General features: G+C 44.1%; 1 protein-coding gene, 1 long non-coding RNA gene and 1 pseudogene across 3 annotated transcripts; 1 reads left to right on the top strand and 2 right to left on the bottom strand.

Annotated features, from left to right (window-relative positions):
* The first annotated feature begins 325 nt into the window (after positions 1–325).
* LOC129666725 (uncharacterized) lies at positions 326–22868 on the top strand. The gene is made up of 3 exons (XR_008718648.1): positions 326–447; positions 20664–20785; positions 22826–22868. It is a non-coding gene; the product is annotated as an uncharacterized LOC129666725 (long non-coding RNA).
* Cfap144 (cilia and flagella associated protein 144) lies at positions 2293–27056 on the bottom strand. 2 transcript variants are annotated; one of them, XM_055593957.1, is made up of 5 exons: positions 27016–27056; positions 24558–24686; positions 6176–6235; positions 3089–3192; positions 2293–2910 (listed from the first exon to the last, which is right to left on the bottom strand). In XM_055593957.1, the coding sequence occupies exons 2-5, from the start codon at positions 24670–24672 to the stop codon at positions 2800–2802; spliced, it is 390 nt and encodes a 129-aa protein (XP_055449932.1). In that variant the 5' UTR covers positions 24673–24686; positions 27016–27056; the 3' UTR covers positions 2293–2799. The 2 variants fall into 2 exon arrangements, with proteins under 2 accessions (XP_055449932.1, XP_055449930.1); XM_055593955.1 differs by lacking the exons at positions 24558–24686; positions 27016–27056 and adding an exon at positions 7297–7543.
* LOC129666723 (olfactory receptor 5V1-like) lies at positions 9726–10859 on the bottom strand (annotated as a pseudogene).
* Positions 27057–27110: the final 54 nt, after the last annotated feature.

Genomic DNA, 27110 nt, shown 5'->3' with positions numbered 1-27110 from the left:
ATCATTAGGTTACATTTAGTAGGTCAGTGTAGCCTCAACCTGAACGCAATAGGAACTTTTTAACTTGTCATAAATTAAATAATAAACTTGCAATCGTACTAGCCATTCATTTGGTAATTCCTTTTAGAGTGCATTTGTTTCCTTTTTGGCTCTGATTTCTCCTTTTACTGATGACTGCTTCCTTAGTCAAGTTTGATGTTAACCATCACTATGAAAATGAAGACAGCTTATTAGGGCAAAGCGCTTTAATTTTTCTCCTTTCTTTTTGTTATTGTTTCTTGCTTTGCTTTGTTGTTTTGAGCTTGAACTCCTGATTTGTCTGCCTCAGGCTGCTCAATGCTAAAGGCCACGTCCTGTAGAGAGATACCAAGTGTTCTGGGATGCCCTGCAGGCCCAGCCCTGGACTGAAGCAGGAAGCGCACATAGATAAACACCTTCATCTGCAAGGTGAGCTGTCTTGCCAACCCTTCCTCAACTCCCTTTCTTACTGTACAGCAGAGCTCCTCAGGTGGAACCTCCGTCATTACTTTCTGATTCCCATTCGTTCCCTGGTATCACTTCCTCTAGCCCATCTTCAGGGGATGGAGGCAGATGGATCTCTGTGAGTTCAAGGCCTACACAAGTCCCAGGCCAGCCCCAGCTACACAACAGGACTCTATCTCAAAATAATCAGAATAGAAGAAGAAAGCTTCATTGTAGTCATCCATTCACATGGTATTGTGTTACACAAGGGTATTTTTATTCAAGCACACACTGTGCTTTAAGTAAACACCCCTCCATGTTCCCTACCCTGCCCTTATTCACCTCTCCCCCCATCAGCGGTCACCCTTGTTTTCCTGAACATTTCACTCTTACATAATTTTATGTCTCTGTAAAACCTAGGACCTTCATAGGAGAAAAACATACACTATTTGTCTTTGTGGGACTGGTTTAACTCAGTATGATTATTTCCAGTTTTACTCATTTTTCCTGAAAACTACGTAACTTCATTTACTTTATGCCTGAAAAGGGCTCCATTGTGTACATAAACTGCATTTCTCCTCTCCATTCCTCTGATGACGGACTGGACTGTGAGGTTTATCTATAGTAAGACATGCCGCAGGAGACCTTTGGGCAGTAAGTGTGTTTGTAGTGTTTTTTTAGTAATCACCATCTTGATTTCCATAATGGCCAGACTGTATACTCCACCAGCAGGGAGCAAAGGTTCCCTTCTCTCCACACCCTCACCGGCATTTGCTTTTGTTTCTTGAACGTGATCATTCAAGATGGAATTCCTGTGTAGTTCTGTTTTGCATTTCACTGGTGGCTACTGAGGTTGAACAGTTTTCATGTGTTATTGGCTATTTTGTTCCCTCTTTTGAGAACTATCTGTTTCTGCTTGGCTATTTGCTGACTGGATTGTTTGCTTTCTTTCTTAATCTTCTGAGTTACTGGTATATGCTAGATACTGACCCCCCTGTCAGGCCTACAGATGACACAGATTTTCTTTCATTACATGGGCAAGCTCTTCAGTTAGTTCCTCTATTTGCTTTGCAAAGTTCCATTCACCAGTTGCTGGCGGTTCTCTGTGTGCAGTGAGCCAGCTACTTTGGCTGTCAACTTGACACAACCTAGAACCGCCTGAAAAGAGTCTGAATGAGGAATTGTCTGCATCAGGTTGGTCTGTTGGCATGTCTGTGGGGACTGTATTGATTGTTAAGGTTGGGGGCAGCACCATTTCACAACCAAACTGAGCAGCAAGCAGGCAGCATAGATGCATGCGTAAGACAAAAGAGCCAAGGAAAAACACCCTGAGTCCAAGTCTGAAACCAGGGCCAAGAGGAAAAAAAAAAAAAAAAAAAAAACAAAAAAACACCAATCCCTGAGCTTCAAGATCAGGCCACAGAATCCCTCTAATCTCAGGCCACCCTGAAAAGCTCCCCCCAACCCCCACCTCCAAGAAACCCTGTATAAACCCACCTTCTGCTCAGTTCCCTGCTGCCTCTTCCCAAGCAGAAGTAGCCACCTCCTGGGGTTTTCCCTCCCATTAGATCTCTTGTGTGAGGTTTGTTTTGTGGTGTGACTCTTTAGATTCTGAATGCCAGGATACCTCTTGGAGCAGGGCTGTTACACTTGCATTGAGGAAACCAAACCTTCCCCTGCTGAAGAAGAGCTGTAACACTTACAGCAACATGCCTCTTTGCTCCTGACTGAGGATGAGATGTGACTAGCAGCTTGAGTTCCTGCCTTGACTTCCCTGAACTGGCGGGACTGTAATCCAAGTGAACCCTTCCTCCACTATGCAGCGTTTTGTCAGTTTATTTATTGTGACAACAGAAATGAAACTAGGACAAAGTAATGACCTTCAACATACGTTAATGTGCAACACTCTCTGCCTCTCTATCTCTGTCTGTCTCTATAGATAGTGATGGGATTAAAGGTGTGTGGCAGATTGTCTAACATTTTGTTGTTTGTCCACTTTTGTTTTGTTTTGCTTCAGACCTCCTCTCACAATAAGTATCTTACCTTCAAGCCCATCACCACTGGTCAACCCTTCAATCCCCTACAAATAAGATGGACGTGGGTTGTAGCCAATTAGGTTGTTTCTTTACCTCACTTTCTGCTCTTTGGGCCCTCCTTTTCCCCCTGCCTATATGATGCTGCAAGGCCTCCTGAATCATTTTTCTGTCAGACCCTTCCTGACTCACATGATCTGTGAAATATGTCTTATGTAATATTTAACAAACACAACATTTATTTTTCTGGACAACATACACCATAGGAATTCCTTGTGTAGTCTTACTCTACACCAAGAGAAAGCTACTTCATGTAATTCTCCTCCCCCAGCCTCCACAGTTTAGCCTTGTACAGAGTGATGTCCTGGTAGACCTTGAAGTGGTTCAGCCTCTTGTCCTGGCGGTCTGGATTGATCTGAAAAGGAGAAAACAGGATCAGAGAGAAGTCTGCCAGGGAGGGAGCAGACCAGGGTTTAGTAATGTAACCCAGAATTCAAATCCAGGTGAAATTGCCTCCCCAGCCTGTCCTCTTGGCCACCACTGGCATTGCTGCTATGCTCACTGGTACCACTATGTGAAGATGCCATGCTCACCAAGGGACGGGGATTCCATCCAATTTCTTGGGCTTCAGTCTGTGTCTCTGAATATTTCATCCTTGGACCATGTGCAGCATGGTGAATGACATTCAAGAACTTGACTGGAAGATGAGACACAGTTAAAAAGGAATCAGAAGCCAGAACAACAGCCAGTATGGCGTGATAAACCTGAGGATGCAGTAGTCCCATTCACACCTTGGTGGTAACCAACAGCTTTCTATTTGGTCTTCAGGCTTGCTCAACAAGAGGAAAATCATGCCTGTTACTGGACACCTGGCCAACTGCCCAGGGATGGTGAAGTCTTGACCCGTGGAGGAGATCCTACAAACCACCACCTTACTAATGCAGCATAAGCCCTAACTGCATTGTAAATACCCACAGATAAGCATAGTCATTACCCCTCGTCAAAGTAATTTCTTCTTTGCAACCAAGGGAGACCATTACAGAAAAACACAACTGCTCAAGCGGCAGAGAACAAGAAAGTGTGTAATGGTCACTCCCAGTCGATACATCTACAACACAATTCCTGCACCTAAAGCTCCCCTGAGATCATTGAAGAAGTGGTTGGATGGGGAGTCGGGGGGGTGGTGGTGGAAAGATTGTAGGAGCCAGAAAAATTGGAAGTTTGCTATGAGTTTATGTGTCCTAGAAATGCCAGAGAAACTACACCCGTGAAGTCTCACCAACACGGCTATCTAAACAAGAGCTGAAAAATGGCAACACCAATAGACATGCCCACATGGAAGGGTGAAGTTCATGAAACCTCATCCCTAGACAAAGAAATACAGGCAAATAAGGCATGCTGAGAGCAGGAGACATAGTCTACCCCAGGGAAGAGCATGCCAATTGGTTATCCAATATCAAGCAAGCAGCCCTGAACTTATATAATACAAGTAACAGTACACAAACTGAGCAGGGTGTGTGTGTGTGTAGCGACAATTAAGGAAAAGCTTAAGGATTTGAGAAAAATAAACAACGAGGGGACACATGGGAGACAGTAGAGGGAGGAAAGGCAAACGAGGAAATGATGCAATTGTATTATAATTTCAAAAAAATGTTTAATTAGGTTTTTGTTTAAGTCAGAGTCTTGGACCAAAATGTGTTCCCCTGTTATGAGAAGAAGCAATGGCCTCACAGGCTGGCCCAGGCCCCAATATGTAGGAATCTGGTTCTCTGCTCATCTTTCAACTATTTTGTCAAGCTGGATTTTGGGTCCTGGGGGCAGAACCTTGGGCAAGACCAACTGAGCCCCATTATCCTGTGACTTGTGAGTAGGATAGAGAATAAAGCACACAGTAATCCGGCATATACATAAACCTCCCAAAGAGTGACCCATACTTTAGAGAAAGGAGCAGGTACTGCAATACCTCCATTTCAAGACAAAGAAAAGGAGTCGCAAAGCAGCTTAGTAACCAAAAATGTCATTCTACTAGTGAGACAAGGGGGACTCTGCATGTGGGGCAGAGAAGAACCCTGGGACTGTTAAGCCTTGGTCACGAGACCCCCAAGAGACCACCAGGAACACGAGTCCAATGCAAACACAGGAGAATCTTTCATTACAAGCTCAAGCCTGGGTCTCAATCCTTTCTGACAGGTTGGGAAAGAGACCCCGAGGTGTGGGGAGACAGGGTTTTTAAAGGGAAAAACCAATTACTAGCAGGGACCTCCAAGCGTAGGTGTTACATGATTGGACAAAGGGTAAAGGAATAAAATGCACTTTGACCTAGTTGGTTGACAGTACCTGGCCAAACCACAAAGAGGAACAGCTTCCCAAGAGGAACACTGTGACCCTGGAAACAACTTATGTTTTCTTAACTGACCCCGTCTTTATCGGTCTGCCTCAGTCGCTATGTCTAGCTGCAAGCTGCTGAGCACATTCTGTGGTTTTTTTCCTTAGATCTTAAGAGTGGGAACCAAGGTACTCCAGGGACAAGCTAACCTTGGATGGAGTCTGAAAACAACGTAGAGTTAGTTCTATTAATTTAGCCCTTTCGGGACAAGATAGATGGAAATCCCATTGTGGGCAGCAAGGACAAGAGCCTACTACACAGAGTTCTCAAACAATGCTGATGCCTCTACTTTCTGTGCCTTTCACAAACTATGAATGTTCTTGCACAGGCTTCCCCCTGGAAAGCTCCTCTGCCTGGAGTCTCGGAGAACTCCTCCCACAATGCCACAGCCTGATTAAGGCACCAGTATGTGATGTAGGCTCACTCATTTCATTCCCTAACTCCTTTCTGGGTATGTACAAGCCTACTTCCTTCTCCTTCATAAAGAGGCTCTCCTCCTAGCCCGATTCTATGAACTCTCACAGGGTAATTATAAAAAGAATGGCTAACATTTACTGAGCACCACATAATACCACATCCCATCCTAAGCATTTGTGGTATTTTTCCTAGACCCCATGACAACCATAGAAATTGTTTCAGAAAGATTTAAAAAAAAAAAAAAAAAAAATGAGGACTAACTAGTTGTCCTAGTCAGCTTTAAGTGTCAATTTGACACAGCCTAGGATCCATCTGAGAGGAAAGCCTGGACGGAGGAATTGCCTCGATCAGATGGGCAGCGGGCATGTCCGTGGGGGTCCTGGGCTGTATAGGAAAGCTAGCTGAGCACAAGCTCGTGAGCAAGTGAGCCAGAATCCAAGCCAGCAGGCAGCCTTCTCCCAGGACTTCTGCTTCAAGCTCCTGCTTGGGTTCCTGCCCCGACTGGGGACGAGAGCTGGAAATGTAAGATGATATAAACCCAAATTGCTTTTGCTCCTGGTGTTTTACACAGCGACAAAGCACTACCCAAAGTCACTTGCTCAGTAGGTGGTGGGACTGAAATTTGAAACCTGTTCATATGACTTCAGGTATTGGATGATGGATGGTTAGTACATTGGGAACATTATCATTGGCTTTATTTGTTGTATGCTTAATAACCTGGCATTGTGGCTAAACAACTCAGTCTCCTATGACCTTGGATAAATCCCGTTTCAGAGGACCCCATACTTGCCCCAAGGTGGGAAGAACCCTGAGAGGTGTCCACAGCGTGCCTGCTCCTCTGGGCCTGAATCTTGGTGTTCTCAAGCCCAGTACTTACCATCTGCAGGCTCCTCCAAGTTATCATGCCAAGACATGGGCTTCCTGGTGATTGGGTGAACTAGAGAAAAACAAGCATCACAATTCATATTAGCAGGTGACAGCCTGTTCTAAGTCTCACCCTTGACCAGGTCCTTGTTTAGCACTCACTAAGGAGTCTGGCATATGCCAGGAACTGTGCAGCAAGCATGTCACTCTAGTACCATAGCAGAAAGTGCCTACTTGATGTGAAAAGACCAAAACGAAGCACAGCTAACAGTCAGTGAGGACACAGAGATACAGGTGTCCCATGTGGAGATTGGCTTCAGGTTTGCAGCATGGAAAAACATTCTTTGGGCCAGTGCTGATTGGCAGAGAAGCAAGGACGCCTGAAGGCCAATTCCCCAGGCCCAGACAGGGATGAACACACAGAAGGCCACTGATAAAAGGACCTCAATTCCTGATATTGATGGGAAGCCCTGCAGACAGGCTGTGAGCCAGAAAAAAATGTTCTCTCTGCTCTCTGAGCCTTCCCTCTGTGTGTGGTGCCTGGCAGCACCCACACATGGGATAACATGTGAGGGAGAACCTGAGAGCAAGCTGTGTGCATAGGGGTGATGGCATGGGCGTGTGTGAGTGGCCCCAGGAGGTGTATGTGAGTCCTGAATGAAGGAGAAAGGGTCCACTGTGTGAGAACAGCCTGGTGAAGCCAGAAACATCAAAAGGAGGATGCTCAAGGGGAGACGCCTGGTGAAGAGCGATAGAGATGAGCAAGGTGATAGGAACCAGTGCTCTTTGTCTCAGACCTTATTAGCTGTTTTCGTCCTAGCCACACCCAAACCCCTAAAATAGGCCTTTGTGCCACTCTCTTTGCCGTCACCAGTATATTAGCAAATTCTTTCTGGACAAAAGCAAGCATTGCTAACAAAAACCAGGCATAAAAACTCTGCACAATTATTTAAGAAGCCAACTATCCCCTCCCTCCCCCAAATCATCAATTCTGGACACATATTAATGCATCTACGTGTCTGGGGTGACGTGGGGAGAAATACCCTCAAAGCCCAAAGTGTTTACTCTAAAGAGATGGCTAGAGACAGAGGATGCTTGTTCTCCCACACCTCCAAACCCTCTGGGCCTGCTTACCCTTGCTCAGGGGATTCACATGATACTTCGTGTACAGCTTCTGTGTTCGCAGCTCTTTGAGGATTAGTTCCTGCAAGATCTGGTGCTGATGAACCTCATCATGAATCACCCTCTGCCCCGTGTGTCCTGCCATAGCTTGCTCCTGTTCTGAGCAGTCAGGCTATCTGACCTTCCCTTGCCAGGAGAAAGCTTGCCTTCTACAGTCTCCAGGCAATGGCGTTCCCCTTGTGTTCAGGCCACAGAGTCCTTTCTGTCTCTAGGCAACAGCGCCCAGGTTCCACAGCCTCCCTGGCCGTTCTCACCCCCAACACACACATATTCCCCTCCCCCACCCCCACTTCTGTCCACTCCACTCCTTCCAGTTCTGATTAAGCCTCCATCAATGTCCTCAGACCCCAACTCAGCACCTGGGTCTAGAGCCACCCTTGTGTGCTGCTAGCAAAGGGCTGCTGTTCCTTGGGCCACCCAGGAAGAAAAAGAATGAAGAGTGGGCCTCAGCGTGGCTGGTCACTTCCTAAAGACAGTTTGTATTTAAGGGACCAAAACAAAACAAACCTATAAAACACACAGAATCACACACACACACACACACACACACAGAGAGAGAGAGAGAGAGAGAGAGAGAGAGAGAGAGAGACTAGGGGTTGGAGGAGTCAGAGACACACAGAGAGAGTAATATAATCTGACCAGTGCAAGGAGACAGACAGGACCACTACTCTGTCCGTAAGTAATCTGAGGTCTTTATGATTTTATTTATTAGTTCTACAACACCAGGGTTGAACTCAGAGTGTCTGCCTGCCAGGAAGCTGCTCCACCGCTGAGCAGTCTTCCCTTTTTATTTGAAGGCAGGACCTGGCTAAGTTGCCCAGGCAGAGGCTGAACTTGCAATCCTCCTGCCTCAGCCTGCAGAGCTGTGGGGATTATAGGCCTTCCCCACCAGATCAAACAACTTTCATTTTTTCACTGTGATAAGATGCCTATCTTAAAGCTCTCCTGTCTTAGCCATTGTCCTGTATGCTGGGAAACCCAGCTCCAAAACTCATCCTTTAGGCAACTGTCCTCTGACTCCTCCCCTGGCAACCACCATCTTTTCTTCTATTTCTGTGTTCAACCCTTACACACCTATAGCATGATTTCTTTTTTCTATAACCATAAGTAGCCTACGGTAGGGAGAGAAGGCACCCCTGGCTCTAGTCAGCAGCTAAGCACAGATGCTGAAAGCTTGTGCTCTTTCATTCATTCATGACCCAGGATGTTTAATGGGTGATACGGTATTAGGTGTGTGGCCATTGCTTCCAATCCCCAAATCGCCACATCTATCAATGACTTCACAATTAACTGCTTTTTCTCCTTGGTGGGCAGGGTTCTTTGCTTCTTGTTGTCTGCAGAACCTTTCTACCCAACATTTATGTGTGCTCACACGAAGTCGCCTTTCAGAAGCTTGCCAAACAGTAGAGTCCCTGTCTGTTGATGTTCTACTGCAAGCTTACTTCATTAAACGTACTTGTTTATATCTAAGCTACCTAGGGTGAGCTCTATCATCGCCCTCTGCATTCCCGGAGTGTGTGCAGTTTTGTTTGTTTACATCATTTATATAGTCCCTAAAAGCATTCGGATGATTGCACCATGCTGGTTTAACTAGATCAAAACAGTACCTTTATGACTTGTTAATGTGACCCTTGCCTGGCCCCTGTGTCCCAGGCAAGGCTCAGTGTCTTGGAGTCTTCACTGTATTCCTAAGAGCAAGAAGAAACAAGCCAAGTCAAAGCCACATAGTTGCTTGCTGATAATTTATAAGATCGCACATGAATAAGCACCCTTTGGCCTGAACTATTATTACCCTAGCAGGGCTGGTGCTTGGACTGCCTGGAAGGTCGGAAAGAAATCCCAGACAAAGAAGAGATGTTAACTAAGAGCACAGTGAGACGTTTAGGGCATGGGGTTGGGGGTGTGGGGGTGAAGATGGCTATTTAGATACAAGTAAAGGATTTGGGGAATGCTTAAAATTCATCAGCATGGAGCAAAATCAGAGGATGGTCCAAATGACTGGAAGAGTACAACAATTTGACATTAAAGGGGAAGGAACAGCTAGAATGATAATATGTATTTCTTATGGAATATCCAGGAAAAGTAAGTTAAAAAAAAATTGAAAATTTGCCAGAGGCAGTGGCATACACCTGTGATCCCAGCACTCGGGAGGGAGAGGCAAGTGGATCTCTGTGAGTTCAAGAATTCAAGGTCTACAAAGCAAGTCCAGGACAGCCAAAGAGACACAGAGAAACCCTGTCTTGAAAAAAGAAAAAAAAATGAAAATTCAAATTAGTGGCCTTTACACCAGGCTGATGACAAAGACCTGAGATGGATGTCTCCTGTAATGAGTACAGTTAAAAAAAAAAAAAAAAAAAAAAACAGAAAACATGAGCCAGACACTGCAGTCTTGTAGGACTCAATACTTTCTTCCACAATAAAGTTTCTGTAGAACAAACTTCATACCTTTGCTCCTCAGACAATAGACAAGTGGATTCAAAGAAGGTGTGAGGACGGAGTAGAAAACAGACGCCAGGCGACCCTGGGTCGGGGAGTACCGAGAGGCAGGCCTCAGGTACATGAAGCTTCCAGTTCCATAAAACAAGATGACCGTGGTCAGGTGAGAGGAGCAGGTAGAAAAGGCCTTCCACCTGCCATCCACCGAGGGGATGCGAAGGACCGTGGACACGATGCCGACATAGGAGAGGACAGTGAGCGCGAAGGAGCTCATGACAATACAGCTGCTGACAGCGAAGCCCACTTTCTCATTGAGGTGGTAATCGGCACAGGACAGTCTCATGACAGGAGGGATGTCACAGAAGAAGTGTTCAACAACATTCAACAGTAGGGGAGGGAGAAGGTGTTGAAAGTGTGGAAGGCCGAGTAGGTGGCCCCACTCACCCAGGCAGTGAGCACCAGCTCAGAGCAACATTTCTGGCTCATGATGGTTCCGTAGAGCAGTGGTCTGAGGATGGCCAGGCAACGGCCATAAGCCATGGCAGTGAGCAGAAAGCATTCGCTAGCAGAGAGTGTGATAAATATGTACAGCTGGGCTACACCTCGAGATGGGAGATGAGCCCTGACCCTGTGAAGGAGATCACCACCGCCTGGGGGATAGTGGCCGAGGTGTAGCACATGTCCAGGAAAGAGAGATTCTTGAGGAAGGAGTACATGGGGGAGTGGAGCCTGCTGTGTGTCATCACAGCTGTGATGATGGAGCTGTTCCCCGGGAGGCCAAACGTGTAAACAGGCAAGAAAAATGGGATGACCAGCAATCTCAGCCGGGGGCATCTGAGAAGCCCCTGAGGATGAAGTGGGTCGCTCTTGTGTGATTGGACATGCCTGCTCAAATTGTGTTCAGATGCAGTGCCGCACACGGCTAAAGGAGGAGACAGAAATAACAGGCAGGCTCAGAACATGGGTATGCAGGTCCACGTTGTCCACAGAGGCATGGCTTTTATCAGAAAGCTAAAGCAGTAGCTTATCTAAATGGCATTTCAAAGAACTAAGGAGCAGGAGAGGGAGAGGGAAAGAGAGGGGAAGGGAGCTATCGGGGAGGGGAGAAAGGGGGCACATCTGCCAAAGTTCTCTTGCTTTTAAATTCTCCATGAAGTCAAGTGAGAAGCAGGCCTATGTATTTATTTTTTATGTATTGAAGCAAATCAACTCTTATGAACATTTCAGTGTGTTAAAGGATAGAGATTTTTAAATTTTTACTTGTTAACACATTTTCTATTTTCTGGGTCTCATTTTCTTTCTTTTGCTGATTCACCTCTCATACACACTTTCTTTAGTAGTGATACCATTATTTTTCTTAAGAGCCTTTTTTTTTAACTTGAAAAACCATTCCACCAACACTGTTGATCAAATGTCCTCTATTGAGGAACACACTCAATGTGAAATGAATTGAGTTCTAGGTTTCTATAAATCCCTGTTCCTAGAGACCTTGACTTCATACTTATTTATCCACTACTGTTTCCCCCCTCCCCTCTGGGGTTGTGTGAGTACAGGAACATGCTGTCATCCTCCTCTGCCTGCAGAGATGCTCAGTATCTGATGATGAGCCCTCCCTGGACAATTAGAAAATGGTAAAACCAAAGCAAGCATCTGTGATCTCCCTCAGACATCAGCCTTGCAGCCTAGCCCTGGGCCAGAGCTGCCTGTGGACTCAGTTGTGAGAGAGCTCAAGTGTGTGGCAAACATGACCCCCTCCCAAGACTCACTGATGCCAACTGTGCAGCCTGCTGATTAGGTTTAGTAGAGCACGTTACACCCATGGAAGTGTCTGCTGCTCTGAGCATGGTTTCCTGGTTCTTCAGCATTTCCAGCGAAGACACTGGTCACAGGTGGCTGAACAGGAGCGCCAAGGCTCCCACTCTTGTCCTGCATTCCCGATGCCCTTGACTGTACCACTATTTGGCTGAGGGCCTCCTGATCACCTCCATGTCAGCTGGAAGGAAGGAGTGCAGGTGTGGGGGCTGATGAAGGCCCTGGCTGCAGTCTGGGTGCTGTACCACAGTCTGGGCAGCCGGAGGGGGCAGCGTGGGCATTTCCCTTAGAAAAGGCAAAAGTGCAAAGTGCTTGGGAAAGGGCGAAGTTTGTGGAAAGCACAGCTGCTGTGTCCTCTGAGTGGGACAGAAGTGGCTTTGGTCTTACCTGGGATTCCTGATACAGATTAGCAGATACATCCCATCAGTGGGAAGGAGAAATATTTGAAGGAGCTCGGTAGGGAGGAGAGAGTACAGAAGTCATGGTAAAAACCCCAAGTTTCCTGCAGTTTTGAAAACAAGACAATGGTAAAACACTATTATATTTACCTAGAACAGGACTGAGGAATCTTTGTGGGCATGGACACATATAGTGCCTGGCCTCAGCCATTCTCATGACCCCTCCATCTTGCATCTTTGTCTTCAGAGCTAGTACACACAGACAGTAGTACAGACAGACCCACAGCACTACAAAGTTCTGCTTCCAGCTCAAGAGGTAGCTCAACCCTTGAACCAGCGTCTATGCGCTAACCCTAGAGAAACACTTTCACCTATGAAGTTGCTTTTGAGGACCGGGAACCCTTTGGCTTAGGCTTTTTCTTTTAAATTATTTGGATTTTCACAAGATGGTGCCTCCTCCACTGAATTAGGTTTTCCACTTGGGACACTTTTCCCTTTCCCTTTCTCCCGATGCTGAAGGCTTCTCTACAATGATGCTGACTTTCTATTGCAGCCTGAACACCAGCCTGACCTTGAAATGTCCCCTGCCAAACAAATGAGTCCATTATCTATCAACCTCTTTGGGTGCTCAGGACAGAAGCCAAATAAAGTCAGATTCTTTATCACTGGAATGGTCCTATTCCAGTTTCTGATGGAGTTACTGTTCCCTATGAAATTCCATGAGCTGTGTAGAGGAATTTTAATTTAGAACATGGCTGCTCTGGCAAGAGATCACATCCAAAGGCCTTCTAGGCCTGTGTGATCTGGCTGGAACACAAATCCCCCTTTAATAAAGAAGACAGAGGCAAGGAAATCTGTGCTCAAGGCCAGCCCGGCATAGAGCAAGTTCAGGTAAAGGAAAGCATGGATCCAGGCGTGGTGGTACAGCCCTTTAATACCAAACAATGGAGGTAAAGATAGTTTGTAGTGATTGTTTGAAAGTGATGTCTGAATGGCAGGAAAAGTGGTGAATCAGAGAAGATTTGACAAAATGGGATCTGCCCAGCTCTCACAGAGAAGAGAAAGGAAAGGACAGCTACTCAGGAAGCAATACAGAGAGAAAAGGGGGTTTTATCAGGACAGTAATTGACAAAAACCATACAACAAAAAAAAAAAAAAAGAAAAAAAGCATCTTCAACAAATAGTGCCAGTCTAACTAGATGTCTATATGTAGAAGAATGCACATAGATCCCTATTTATCACCCAGCACAACACTCAATTCCAAGTGGATCGAAGGTCTTAATATAAAACTGGATAAACTAAACCTAATAGAAGAGAAAATGGGAAATAGACTTGAACACACTGGCACAGGAGACCACTTTTTGAACAGAACACCAACAGTACAGGCTCTAAGATCAACAATTAATAAATGGGACCTCATGAAACTGAAAACCTTCTGCAAGGAGAAGGACACTGTCAATAGGACAAACAGCAGCCTACAGAATGGGAAAAGATTTTCACCCTACATCTAACAGAGGGCTAATGTCCTAAATACATAATGAACTCAAGAAACTAAAAACCAACAAACCAAATAACCCAATTAAAATGGAGTACAGAGCTAAACAGAAAATTCTCAATTGATGAATCTCTAATGGCTGAGAAGCACTTAAAGAAATGTTCAATGTCCTTATCCATTAGAGAAATGCAAATCAAAATGACTCTGAGATTCCATCTTATACCCATCAGGATGCTTGAAATCAAAAAGGCAGGTGACAGTTCATACTAGAGAAGATGTGCAGTAAAGGGAACCCTCCTCCACTAATGGTGGAAGTGCAACCTTGTTCAACTACTTTGGAAATTAATCTGGCGGTTTCTTAGAAAATTGGGAATAACAGTTCTAACTCAAGAGCCAGCTCTACCACTCCTGAGAATATAGCTGGAAGATGCCCCACCATACGACAAGGGCCCTTGCTCAACTACGTTCATAGCAGCTTTATTTGTAATATCTAGAAGCTGGAAATAGCATAGATGTCCCTCGACCAAAGAGTGGATAAAGAAACTATGGTAGTTTGGACTACTACTACTACTACACAATGGACTACTACTCAGCCATTAAAAACAAAGACGTCATGCAATTTGTAGGCAAATGGGTGGAACTAGAAAATATCATCTTGAGTGAGGTAACCCAGAGCCAGAAAGACATGCATAGTATATACTCACTTATAGGTGGATATTAGCCATACAATACAGGACAACCGTACTACAATCCACAGACCCAAAGAAGCTAAGTCACAAGAAAGGCCCAAGGGAGAATAATTGCATCTCACTCAGAAGGGGAAATAAAATGGATATCTGAGGTAGATAAAGGTGCAGAGGGAACTGGGTGGGAGAGGATGTGGGGAGGCTAACAGCAGTGGGGACCAGGTGTACAGAGAGCAAGGGTGGGGCTGAGGGTGGAGGACTAAGAACAGAAATTGGTGAGGAGGGGGCATCTCTGGGCCAGGGGAGGCTCCTGAAAGTCTATGGGAGTGACCCTAGCTGGGGGTGGGGGTGGGGTTGTTACAGAGCCTGACGTTGCTACCTCCTATAGGCAGGTGGGACGGCCTGTGGAGGGAGGGGGACACCAAACCACCCGCAAAACCTTCCACCCAAAATCTGTCTTGCCTACAAGAAGTATAGGGACAGATAGTGTGGAGATTGAGGGAATGGCAAATCAATGACTGGTTCAACTTGAGCCCCACTCCATTGAAGAGAGACTACACATGACACTATTAATGATACTCTGTCATGCTTGCAGGCAGGAGCCTAGCATAACTGTCTTCTGAGACGCTTCATCCAGCAGCTGATGGAAACAAATGCAGAGACCCACAGCCAAACAATAGGCCAAGCTTGGGGGGTTTGTAGAAGAGTGGGAGGAAGGATTGAGGGAGGTAGAGGGGTCAAGGGCACCACAAGAAGACCAACAGAGTAAACTACCCATGGAGGCTCACCACCTATGCCCCTAAGCATATATATCAGATGTGCAGCTTTTTCTTTATTCCGGTCCCCGAACAACTGGAGTGAGAGCTGCCTCTGACTCTGAAGCCTGCCTTTGGATCTCTTTCCCCTAGCTGGGCTGCCTTGTCTGGCCTCAGTGGGAGAGGATGCACTGAGCCCGGCTGCGACTTGAGGTGCCAGGGTGGGTTGGTACCCGTGGAAGTGCCTTCCCTTCTCTGAGGAGCAGAGGAGGGAAAATGGAGCAAGGGGGCGTGAGGGTAGGACTGGGTGGAGAGGAGGGAAGGGGGCTTCGATCAGGCTGTAAAGTGACTAAATTAATTTATGGAAAAAATGAAAAAAAAATAGACAATGCCACAGCGGAAAAAAAGAAAAGCATCAAATGGAATTGTGAGCCATCTCTTGCCGAGTCTAAATCTGCACTGGCCTCAGGCAAGTCTCCTTACTGTCTCCACTTTCTCTCTGGAGAGAGTGCTCAGCGGTTAAGAGTGCTTGCAGCTTTCTGGGAAACCTGAGCTAAATTCCCAGCACCAGCTTCAGGCAGTTCACAACTGCTGCGATCCTAGCTCCTGCCGATCTGCTGCTGTCTCCTGGCCCCTGCAGACATGTACACAGAGGCGGCATGGACATACTTAACACCCACACAGACACACACATGTGCACACAAACAAAAGAATTAAAGCTTCCAGCTTGTGACGCATTCTTCTCAATGCAGTTCTATGGGTTAAAACATTGGTGACAGTTTTTAAAGATAGAAACAAATGGACAAGAGGACATTGTCCTCTGAAATGGACAATGTTTAAAAAAAAAAAAAAGGAAGCAAGCAAGCAAACAATTCTTCTCTTCTTGCTCTGCATCTTATAAGATGCCCCCAGCCCTACAAAGCTTCATACTCCAACTACACTCAGAGCGATGCTGGTTTGGTATGGCCGCACTCACACTTAAACTCCCCCCGCGCTGTCAAACCTTGCGGCTGCAGGTGAAATCACATCTGTGGCTGCAGAGTCGTGTTGGGCCCAGCCGTGACTGACCCCTGCCTCTCTGCTACCTTGGCTTCTGTCCTCCAGCCCTCCCACGCTGTGTGCTTCTGCATCATACACCAACAATGTGGTCAAGCAGAGCATATACTGTCTCCTTCCTGTTGGATGGTGGGTCTTAACTGCGTCTGAATCTTCTGCCTCCGGTATTCCGGATGTCTCTTTATATTTCCTGTGAGCTTACACGGGATCCAGACATCCGAAAATTCACTAAGCAACCTTTCTTCACACTCTTCCTGACCAGTCCAGCTTTGCTCGGGAAACTAATGCATCCTCTATGAGCTTTCAGAGTCCATATAGTGAGAACAAATTTTGCCAGTTCCTCCATGAAGATCTTCATCATGTGCTGCCTAATTCCTGTCCCCTGGACCTGGAGTCCTGCGGCTCAGAGTCACACCACATAGCTCTTTCAGTCCTAGTGTCCTCCAGACCCGTGATGTGTGCACTCCCATCCAGAGAGTCCCCACAAAAGCTGAAACTCCACTCTTGTCTTCCTCACTGCAGGGAGAACCTGAGGCTCTGCTCCTCCTTCACACCATGTGGTGCTGCATGGGGTGGGCACTGGGCCAGTATGCATTCATGAGGTTCTCATGGAACCTTGGATGGCAGCCTCTGTTTTCTGGAACCTCACAGAAGGTCTGAGCCTGAGAGCCGCTGAATGGACCATTTTGTGGAAGCAAGGACCATCTGGAGCATCCTACTCTATGATACCAAATCCCTATTCCTCGCCTTTTTTCAAATTGTAGTACTTTTATTTTGGATTCGAGAGATACATTTATATATTCAGACTCCAGAGCACTTTCATACGTAGGCTCTGTAAATATTTAACTCCAGTTGCTTGGGCTGCTTGATAAACCATTTACTCCACTGACCATCCTCCTTGATACACTTTGTCAATGAGGTGGACTATAACACTGTATCATAACAATGTAACAATGTAATAACTTGACTGTTTTTTATAATGCTGTGACTCAGCTTATTCTGTGTCATATTTAGGAATCCATTGTAAAATCCAGGGTCAGGAGCATTCCCCCCTGTTTAAGAGCTTTTTGTAACATTTAATGTTTGATTTTTTTTTTTTTTTTTTAGAAGATGCAGTATGTTAGTTTCACTGTTTTGCAAAGTAACTCATAAGTTTTCAGAACATGCTTGGGTGAAACAAACCAGACACAGCAAGACCCTCCACACATTCTCACATACTTATGGAAAAGAATAAGACAGTCTTCCAGAAGTACACAGTGGAGTATGTATATCTAGAATGGGAAGTGTGGAATGAAAGAGAACAAATAAATTCAGAGGGACTTCTACCATCTAGGAAGGATGCTAAGAGGGAATGGTAAAGGCATCAAGGGTAGTAGAGGGATGTATAGACTGGACCAATTCATAACAGATACACATATGAAAATACTAGTAAATCCCATTAATTTATACATTATAATAAAGGTTAATTCAAAAAAATTGTATTGCAGGTTTTCTTCCCCAGATAGACAAAGTCATTCCAAAATAACTGAAAATGACCCCAAGAACAACTGAAAAAATAAGTAAGACTATCTGACCCAAAACAGCTTCTCTGGTGGCCCCCCATATATTCACAGGGAGTGGCACTGTCAAGAGGTGTGGCCTTGTTGGAGGAAGTATGTTACGGAGGGTGGGCCTGAGGTGTCAGATGCTCAAGCCAAGCCCGATGTCTCACTCTCTTCCTGCTGCCTGTAGATCTAGATATAGAGCTCTCAGCTACCTTTCCAGTTCCACGTGTGCCTGGGTGCCACCATGCTGCCCACCATGACAATAAGGGACTAAACCTCTGACCTGTGAACCAGCCCCAATGAAATGTTTCCTTATAAGAGCTGCCGTGGTCATGGCGTCTATTCGCAGTAATAGAAAGTCTAACTGAGCCGGCTTCCCTAGAAATGAGCAAGTCGATAGGGAGTGACTAGCTGTGGCAAATTCAAAAACAGGCAAAGCTGGTCAGTGACAAACTTTTTCAAAGTCTTACGATGAACAGAACACATCAGGATTCCCTGGGGTCTTACAGAAACTTCTTCACCAAGCATCACTGACAACTCGGTACTTCAGAGGTCCTGTTCTCACCCAAACACAATCTCGCTAAAAGCTGTAATATGTAGACAAACCAAACCAACACCTGAGAAAACACAGCTTATCTCTTGATTTTAGTACAATTTCTGGTATTCTCTTTGCGTGTTTGTTTTTTTATCTTAAAATATTTTTACCTTACCAGGTAAAGTGGCACACCTCTAATCTCAGCACTTGGGGGGTAGAGGCAGGTAGATTTCTGTGAGTTCAAAGCCAGCCTGGCCTACAAAGCAAGTCTAAGACAGCCAAGGCTACACAGAGAAATCCTGTCTAGGAAAAAAAATGTATATTCCTTAAATGATTAGATCTCTTCTTTTCTATATACTTAGCCCTTTTGCTTCTTCAGTCTCTTACAAGCTTTTGTCTTGTCCTTTAATTTCTTATTTCTAAGTACCTTAGTTTTAATTTCTTTTATTCTTTTAGATATGCTTGTTACAAAAGCCCTAAAACAGAAGTATGGCTTATTTATTTTACTTCATTGTTTTTTTGTTTGTTTGTTTGTTTTTTGATGGATAGATGGGGAATTATGTTTTTAAGATCTGATTGTATGTCATTGTCAAAGCTGACGATGTAATAAAGTTTTCCTGCCCCCTCTGCGCACTTTCAGCACTGAGCCATCGTGGCAGCAAGTTAAGGATGAGGGCAGAGGATGTGCTGAAAGGAGGCATGAGGAAACGAGGTTATGCCCCCAACAGTACATGCTTTTGAAATCTGACTAACGACCAATGTCAACAACAAAGCCTTCGCATGGGAGCCACCCATGAGATACAGTCCCTATTCAGATCTTTTAAAGGAGAGATTTCCCAATCAAATCCATTCTTCTAAGGGTGAACTCCTAGTCCTTTACTTTCATGATATGTGATGAGGCTGACTGAGGGCAAGGCGAACAGAGAACCCCAGCTGAGGCAGCAGAGTTCTGCCCGCTTGCTCTAGCTCAAGCCGTACAAAGACAGCAGATTCGCTGGGGCTTCCCTTTCTTGGCGCACTCCTCCCGGAGAAGCTCTGGGACACTGATTTTTTTTTTTTTTTTTTCAGCTCTAGGGTGACACTCACTCTCTAGTTTCTTAATTTCCCCAAAGATCCCAACTTTCATTAGAAATCTGCTTATGGATCTAACTCACCAGCCTAACCAAGGAGCTCTGCAAATCTGCCCCACGAGGTTGTCACCCTGTTAGCTTAATGAGTCCCGTGACAATTGTCCAAACACTTCATTTACAAAAAGTTTTCTGACATCCCAAAGCCCCAGCTCATTATCTCGGGCACTAATGCCTCTGTGTCGCCCCTCCTCACATCACTTTCTTACGTGGCACTTTGACTATGCATGGAGCATGGGGAATGCACGCTAGCTATCTACAGAAAAGCCATCTACACAGTTCCGGTGCTGGGATAACACAGTGATGTCAAATCTATTCCTAAAACTTCCAAAAAGGGAGTGCAGACATCAGTTAGTGACTTCGTTGATTTTATTTAGAATGTCCATGTTGACTTTTGCCTGCTCAAAATCAGTGTCCATTAAAACACACAGAAAAGTATGGCTATAGCAAAGCCAATTCAGAAGTTGAAATTCTTCATGCCCTAGCAGATGATACCAGCCACCTTCAGGAACATCTTATGCAGATGTCACATCCCAGACAAATGACCCACAGGAAAGCCACTACTACAGAGATACAAGGGATGGCTAAGAACAAGGACTGAAAACGTAAAGCTTAGCTGTCAAGTTTGTCAGATTCATTCATGAAGTCATGTGCATGAAACTTGCTCTCAAACTTTCAGACCCAAATGTTTAAAAAAAAAAAACCTACACTAAATTCATACATCATATTACCATAATGTTACCGCACCTTTTAAAAATTAATTTGTATGTTGCAGTACCACACATGAATTCACTCCTTCCTGTTGAACAGGCTTAAAGTTAGATGTTGGTTAGATGTTGGATATTAACTTGAAATGTCATTTTTAGCTGTTAATGCCTTTTATAACACTTCAGTTGTCTTGAAGCATTCCTCAGATCTCCCACACATCTTCCTCAATCATCAGCTACCCAATATTGGCTCACTGGCTGGTGGAATATAGATCCCAACTCCATACAATAGCATAAAGTCTGGTAGTTTCCATAATTGTATTGAATTAAATGTTTTTTAAAAACCACAAAATTGTATTTATTTACACAGAATTGTTTTCTGGAGTTTTTATTTTTTCTCTCTGAATAAGTTAATGTGTTTCGAATTTTTGTGACTAATACTGGAACAATGCAAACTGAAAGTTCAAAATTTAAACAACAAAACCCCACCTAGCCAGTACTCATGAATGTCTCTTCTAAGGCTAAATCAGTCACCCAGGATCTTTCAGAGCTTTGCTGACAATCCTGTCATGGCGGACAATTAGCTCTCTGGAGCTTCCTGCTGACTGACTGAGCTTGTGTTTGGCATTGTCTGTTAGATTTCAGGCTGGTGACTGAACCCGTCTCTGATGTCTCATCTAGTTCTTTTTACTATTTCAGTTTCTCTGTCAAATGTCTTGCCTTCATCTTTACAAAATGAAGCAGACCTCACTCTATTGTATTTTGCAGGTATTATATCTTTTAAATTTTGAAGGTTTGTGGCAGGCTGGCATTGGGAAAGTCCACTGATGTCCTCTCTCCCCGTATCAGATGACAACCACATTTCAGCACTGAAATAGCTTGATTACAGTGTGAGTATTTTTTATACCACGTACAAGACAGATCATGATGGCATTTCAGTACAACTTTCACACGACCTGGGAAGGCAGAAAATACCGTGGCTTGCTTTGCTCCACTCTGTACTTGGCTGAAGGTGTCTGGAGCTGAAGTTACACCCTCTGAAGGATGTGTATGCGTTTTTGAAACTCATAGATCTGTTTTATGAAAATGGCCAGAATCCTTTCTCAGTCTTGGAAAAGTTGGAAATGTCACCAACTTCCATTTCTTTGGGGGCCATTACTGGAGCTTTGTTAGTTTTGTTTTGTTTTTGTTTTTGTTTTTTGTTTGTTTTTTTTTTTTTTTCATTTAGGGTTTTGTTCTATCATGTTACATGTATATCCAATTCTGGAAGGGCTGAGCGGAAATGATATGGGACAGCCAAATCGTGCGTGATCTCTCTAGCTCGCTACAGTGCTGCCTTTGCTCTGTGGTTGGGTAAGAAAGAACCTGAACTACTGGCCGGACCTGAGGTCCACTGGACAGGTGTTCTCAGACGTTCATTCCGGTCAGGCAGTTCTACTGTTGGTTTGCAAACTGGGCACAGATGTTAGGTGTGGAGTCACTGATGAGGCGATCCTCATAAGACCCAGCTGAAATCTGCTCACATCCAGCAAGTCTGGGTTTCTGTCTTGGAGGTGGCGCTCCTGCACGGGTGTGGCTCTTAGGCACTGCATCGAGCAGAGCCGCTGCCCAGCCTCTCAGGCCAAGGTCAGGCCACTGTGCTTCTCTGAAGTGTCCAGACAGGAGGCACCCTGGGAGCATGTGGTCACTGCGTGAACCTCTGGCTTGAATGCAGAGGCTGGTCTCATGAGCTGGGCCTGTTTTCTCACTGTACATCTCTGAAACGTGAGGAGTGGGAGGTCTCCACTCACACCTGACAGACCAACAGGATTTGTTTTGTTTTGACTGACACGGGCCAAGGCCTGGGTACCAGCCTCATTCCTGCCACTTCCGCTCTTGGCTGGAAGTGCCTACACTCGTTTCTGGGCTCACTCTTTAAAGCGCTACGTGGCTTTAGCTAGAACAGCTTTACATCATAGTGTCTCATGATATAGAACAGCTGTAGCTAAAATCATTCGCTACAGTAGAAATGGTCTCTTCACAACAATGTTGGAGGGAAAGGGTGTCCACATGGAGAAAAATAAAATTGAATACTTACCTCCCCCCCAACATCCAAAAATCAGCCTAAATGAAATGTAGTATTAAATATAAGACTCCAAATTGTAAACATATTAAAAGAAAATATCCAGGAGGACTCCATGGTTTGGGGCTGGACCTGATTTGGGAGGTATGACACCAAATCACAGGCAAGCAAGCAAACACAGTCAAGTGAAATTATATCAAATATATATCAACAATACCTTTCACAGTGAAGGGGCAATCAGTCCAGTGAAGGAAAGGGAGAAAGCATTGCAGGCTTTACATTTGAAAAAAAAAAAAAAAAAAAAAAAAAAAAACAATGTTAAAACATGTCCCTCTAGTGATTTTATGAATGTTTCCTGCATCCACTGCACATGTGTGTGTGTGTTGATAAATATCTGTTCAGGTATTTTCACCATATTTAAATTTTTAAAATTTTTTTTTGCTATAGATTGAATTCTTTTTTTTTTTCTTTCAAGACAGTGTTTCTTTGTATAGTCTTGGCTGTCCTGGGCTCACGTCAGTAGACCAGGCTGGCCTTGAACTCACAGAGATCCACCTAACATAAATAGTTAGAATTTTAAAAAATTAAACAGCGGGTGTCAGAATGTTCTAAGAAATAACAAAACTGAATGGCTCAAATCAAGTGTAGTAAGTATACCTAGATATATTCTTGAGACAGAAAGACAAGGAAGAAAGAAAGGGAAGAAAAGAAAAGAGAGTCTGACACCAGAGACCTATCTATATTCAGCTGATGAAGCTGTTCGGTGGTTGGTGTTCAACCATATGCTGACGTGATTTCTAATTACCCAGTCTTGTACTAGAGCATGGCCTAGACAGTCATTCACTCTTCTTCTCATCTCTGTTTGCAGAACCTGAATTTACACACAGGAAATGGCCAGCCAGCTGGGGCTGTTCGACTCCCTCACTCCAGGCTCTGAGCTATGGCAGAAATCTCAGTTGTATTCTTTCCACTGAGTGGCTGGGAAGGCCCCATGTGGAACAGAATTGCTCTCCTTAGCCAGATCCTCTGCTTCACTGTGAATAAAGTACTATGGCTGGATTTCCACTGGATGTCTTCTACTGATCACGAAAGTGACTTTCCTACATTAGTAATAAATATCTTCACCACAATTCTCAAATGTGCCCTTTGGGCTTTACATGCTTCAGGAACAGCCACTGTCACTGCCAATGTCATTGTCTCTCTCACAAGCTCTACAACATGATGTTTTTTCATGGTTCTTTGTCTCCTGCCTCAGGGATTTGCCTTTGTGTGTATGTATATTGGATACTGTCCATCCGTTTTTCAGTGAAGTATTTAAGTTCCTTCCTAATTAAAATTTTACTCAAATCAATCTATGAGAAATGTGGCCTCATCCTATAACGAAGGATTGTTCTTGGTTTGAGTTTTTCTTTGATTTATCTTATTTCATATGCTATGGGTGTTTGGCCTCCACATGTGTCAGTGCACAATTGATCTTGAGTACCCGGAGCAGGGGATTGAGGGAGGGGTTTGTCAGAAAGCATCAGTTCCTGGAGCTGAAGTTACAAATGGTGGTGAGCCGCCATGTGAGTGCTGCAAATCAAACATCAGCCCTTTCGAAGAGCAGCTAGTGTTCTTGGCCACTGAGCCATCTCTCTGGGCCCTTGTTTCTCATTTTAAAGACAAGATCTCAAAAGTAGCTTTGTGGCCTCAAAATCAGTACGTAGTCCGGAATGACCCTGAACTCATTTTTTCTGCCTCCGCTTCCTAAGTGTGGGGACTATGGGGAGGGCGCACAAGGGGTTAGTGTTTAGTAAGAAGTCTGGGTCCTGCTTTCTAATATGTAACAGTCACGGTACTCCAGCTCAGTATCTTGGGCGGTATTTATCAAATTTTATCTCTCAAAACTTACATTTGTGTTAGGCAAACATCTGAATCTCAAATCAAACATCTGAAATCAATGAAAATTAACTTTCTTCTCAAAAGAGACCTGATCATGATTTGTGGTTTTAAACATTCATAATGTTTGGACATTTCCTCTCTTAAATTATCATCAAGTTACACAGAAATAAATGTTTTCTCATGCAGTCCATATGACAGAATAAAATATACATGGAGAATGTGAAAATACACAATTTATTATTAGTGCTTTCTGATAGCTCATGTTCTAGCTAATGCTGGATGAAGTGGAATGCATATTCGCTCATGTACATAAAAAGTGGTGGTACAATGGTATTTTTTAAGTGGCCTAAGTTTTTTTTTTAATGATGCTCAAGAACATGTTCTAGAGCTTTAAAAATAAGTATAACTGATATGCAAAAAGAAAAAAATTAAAGCAAAACATAGAAGACAAAAAGAGGAGAGAAATTAATTAATGGAAAGTAATTATGAAACATTTACAAATATAATAGAGCTAAATCTTATTCTGTAAATAATGATTTTAAGTATAAATTATCAAAACATACTGTGGGGGCCAGCAAGACTGTTCAGATGGTAAAGGCCTCCATCACAGACACACACACCCACACAGACTCAAACATGCATATACACATACATGCACACCACACACATGAAAGAGACAAACAAAACAGAAACGCATTGAGAGACTATCTTAGACTCACTTTTCCAGAAGAGCATGGAAGGACACAAATGCTCCTGCTCATTTCCGATGTCATTTTGTCTTCCCCAGCTTTCCTGATTCATGTGGTCGGGAGGACGATACTGACTTAAACTCATTGCTGATCAAATCTCTGCAAAGGCAAACATTCTCTGACTTTAACCTTTGCTGCTCAACACTTAAAGAACTGTATCTCAGGTGGAATACAACTTTCTACCTCAGATAATCCATAAGAAACTGTTGTTTGAATTAGCACATTCACTGTCCGCCCCCCTCAGAGAAGTGGCCCCATCTTTTAAGGCTATGTTTTGTATCACAATTTCATGAATGACTAAGATGGTTGAGGGTCATGCCGGCTGTTTAGCATGCAGACCTATTTGAAGTGACCGTGAAACACAGATGCATTCTGAGCATTTCTCAGGCTTGGGTATAGCTAATTGCATAGGGGCTCCATGCTGACCTGATAATCCAAGCAAGGCACCCAGAGTTTTAAGTGCATCCCAAAAGCCTGCAAGGACTGTGCCTGACTCTTCTCCAGGCTCAGACAGCAGAAGTGGCCTGTTCCACACTGAAACAACTGTCACCTGCGGGGAAGTTCTACAGAACCACATCTTCATTGACTAGTGCCTTAGTTAGGGATTCTATTACTGTGAAAAGATACCATGACCACGGCAACTCTTCTAGAGGCAAACATTTCATTGAGGCTAGCTTACAGTTTCACAGACTTAGTCCATTTAGACCATGTAGCCCATCATCATGGCAGGAAACATGGTGGCATGCAGGCAGTCATGATGCTGGAGGCAGAGGTGACAGTTCTACATCTTGCTCCACAGGCAGCAGAAGGAGACTGTGCCACACTACGCCTCCTTAAGCGAAGCAGACCTCAAAGTCCACCTCCACAGTGACACACTTCCTCCAACAAGGCCACAATAGTGCTTCTCCCTATGGGGCAAGTATTCACACATGCGTGTTTGTGGGACCTATTCAAACCACCACAACTAGGAACACCGTCTTCAGACTAGAGAAAGACAGGGGTCAGCGGCAGGGGAGTTCCCTCTGACGTCCCGAGCTTGAGATGTTGCTGGTGAAGGCGTGACTAACAAACACCTGTGACTGTGAGCCCCAGATGAATGCTTAACTTTACTCATGTAGAACTGAAACCAAACATACCCTTACTCCTGTCTTACACTCTTTCAGTCAAACACATAATTATTTCACTTTATAAAAATGAACATTTTTCCAGCTCCTACATGGCAGTCTACAACCATTTGTAAGTCTGATGCCTCTTCTGACTTCCACAGGTTTATGCATGTACATACACATACAATTAAATCATTTTTAAATTATTTCTAAAATTAGGCAAGACATCTTGCCTACATGAAAGCTGAAAATGGACAAAGGACGTAAACATGTCTTACAGAAACACTGGAATCTGACATCTTTATAAAAAAGAAAAGTCAGCCAGGCTCAGAAAAACAAGTTAGAAGTGGAAACTTGGTTTTATTTTAATTTGTGTGTTCTGTGTGAATATATGGAACACACACATTTGTGTGTGTGTGTGTGTGTGTGTGTGTGTGTGTGTGTGTGTGTGTGTATCCATGAAGAACAGAAGATAGCACTGAATCCTCTGAAAATGCAATTATAGGAGGTTGTGAGCTGCCCAGCATGGATACTGGGTTTGTCATCTCAAAGTGTAGCAAGTGCTTTTAACTGCTGAAAATGAAAGGAAATGGTTTAGAAAGAGTAACAGAACCTTGGCAAGAGAAAAGTAGTACGAACAAGAGAAATGGAGGTGATGTAAATATGTTCCAATATATTTGAATGAAAATGCTATGAAACTATGTTACTTTGAACGATGAACAAATTTTAAGGTATATATTATAAAAAAGAATACCATAGATATTACCCTTCTGAGGGAAATTTCTATATGGGTTTATGTGTACGGTATAAAATATAAACTGGCCAAATTTGGCGGGGTATGCAAATGGTTACCCTTTAACATCAGCTAATCTCAGAAAAATGGAAATTAAAACCACAGTAAGTTGCCACTTGTATGAGTGAGTTTATCAGTAACAGAAAAATTGTCAAGCGTTGTTGAACATGTGTAGATGAGCAACCCATTTACAAAAGGAGCTGAAAGTGGATGGATAGATACCCATTAGAGAAAATGTGAAGGTTCTTCAAAAAGATTAAAATGCTGCTACTGTAACAATCAACAATTCCAGTTCTGAACATGTTAAAGAAAGGGTTTCAGGTCAATGAGCTATTGATTTCTGCCTGTTGCAGGCCTGTCCACAGGTGTCAAGGTATGGAATTTATGAGTGTCCATGGTACATGAAAAGAAAATGTGAATGTCCCCAATGAAATGCACCTCAAAAACGGCAAAATCCCGTCACTCTGGACGTCACGGATTAACCTGAAGGACGTCATGCTAAATGGAATAGCCAGGTAGAGAAACTTACTTAACGATGTCGCACGATGAAGTGGGAAAAGTGGAAATTACAGGACCACAAAATAAAAGTGGTAATTAGAACACGCCCAGTCAGCCTTGCTCCAT

Source organism: Psammomys obesus, unplaced genomic scaffold, assembly GCF_907164565.1.
Source record: "Psammomys obesus unplaced genomic scaffold, mPsaObe1.curated_primary_1811, whole genome shotgun sequence".
Classification (NCBI taxonomy): domain Eukaryota; kingdom Metazoa; phylum Chordata; class Mammalia; order Rodentia; family Muridae; genus Psammomys; species Psammomys obesus.
This window is presented reverse-complemented; position numbering and strand designations above follow the sequence as displayed.

Coding starts and splice junctions, on each gene's coding strand:
- Cfap144 (XM_055593955.1), bottom strand. CDS start 7,429: ATGGCAGGACACACGGGGCAGAGGGTGATTCATGATGAGGTTCATCAG. Junction 6,236..7,296: donor TGTGAATCCCCTGAGCAAGG/GTAAGCAGGCCC, acceptor GTTTTTCTCTAG/TTCACCCAATCACCAGGAAG. Junction 3,193..6,175: donor CTTGGAGGAGCCTGCAGATG/GTAAGTACTGGG, acceptor CTCATCTTCCAG/TCAAGTTCTTGAATGTCATT.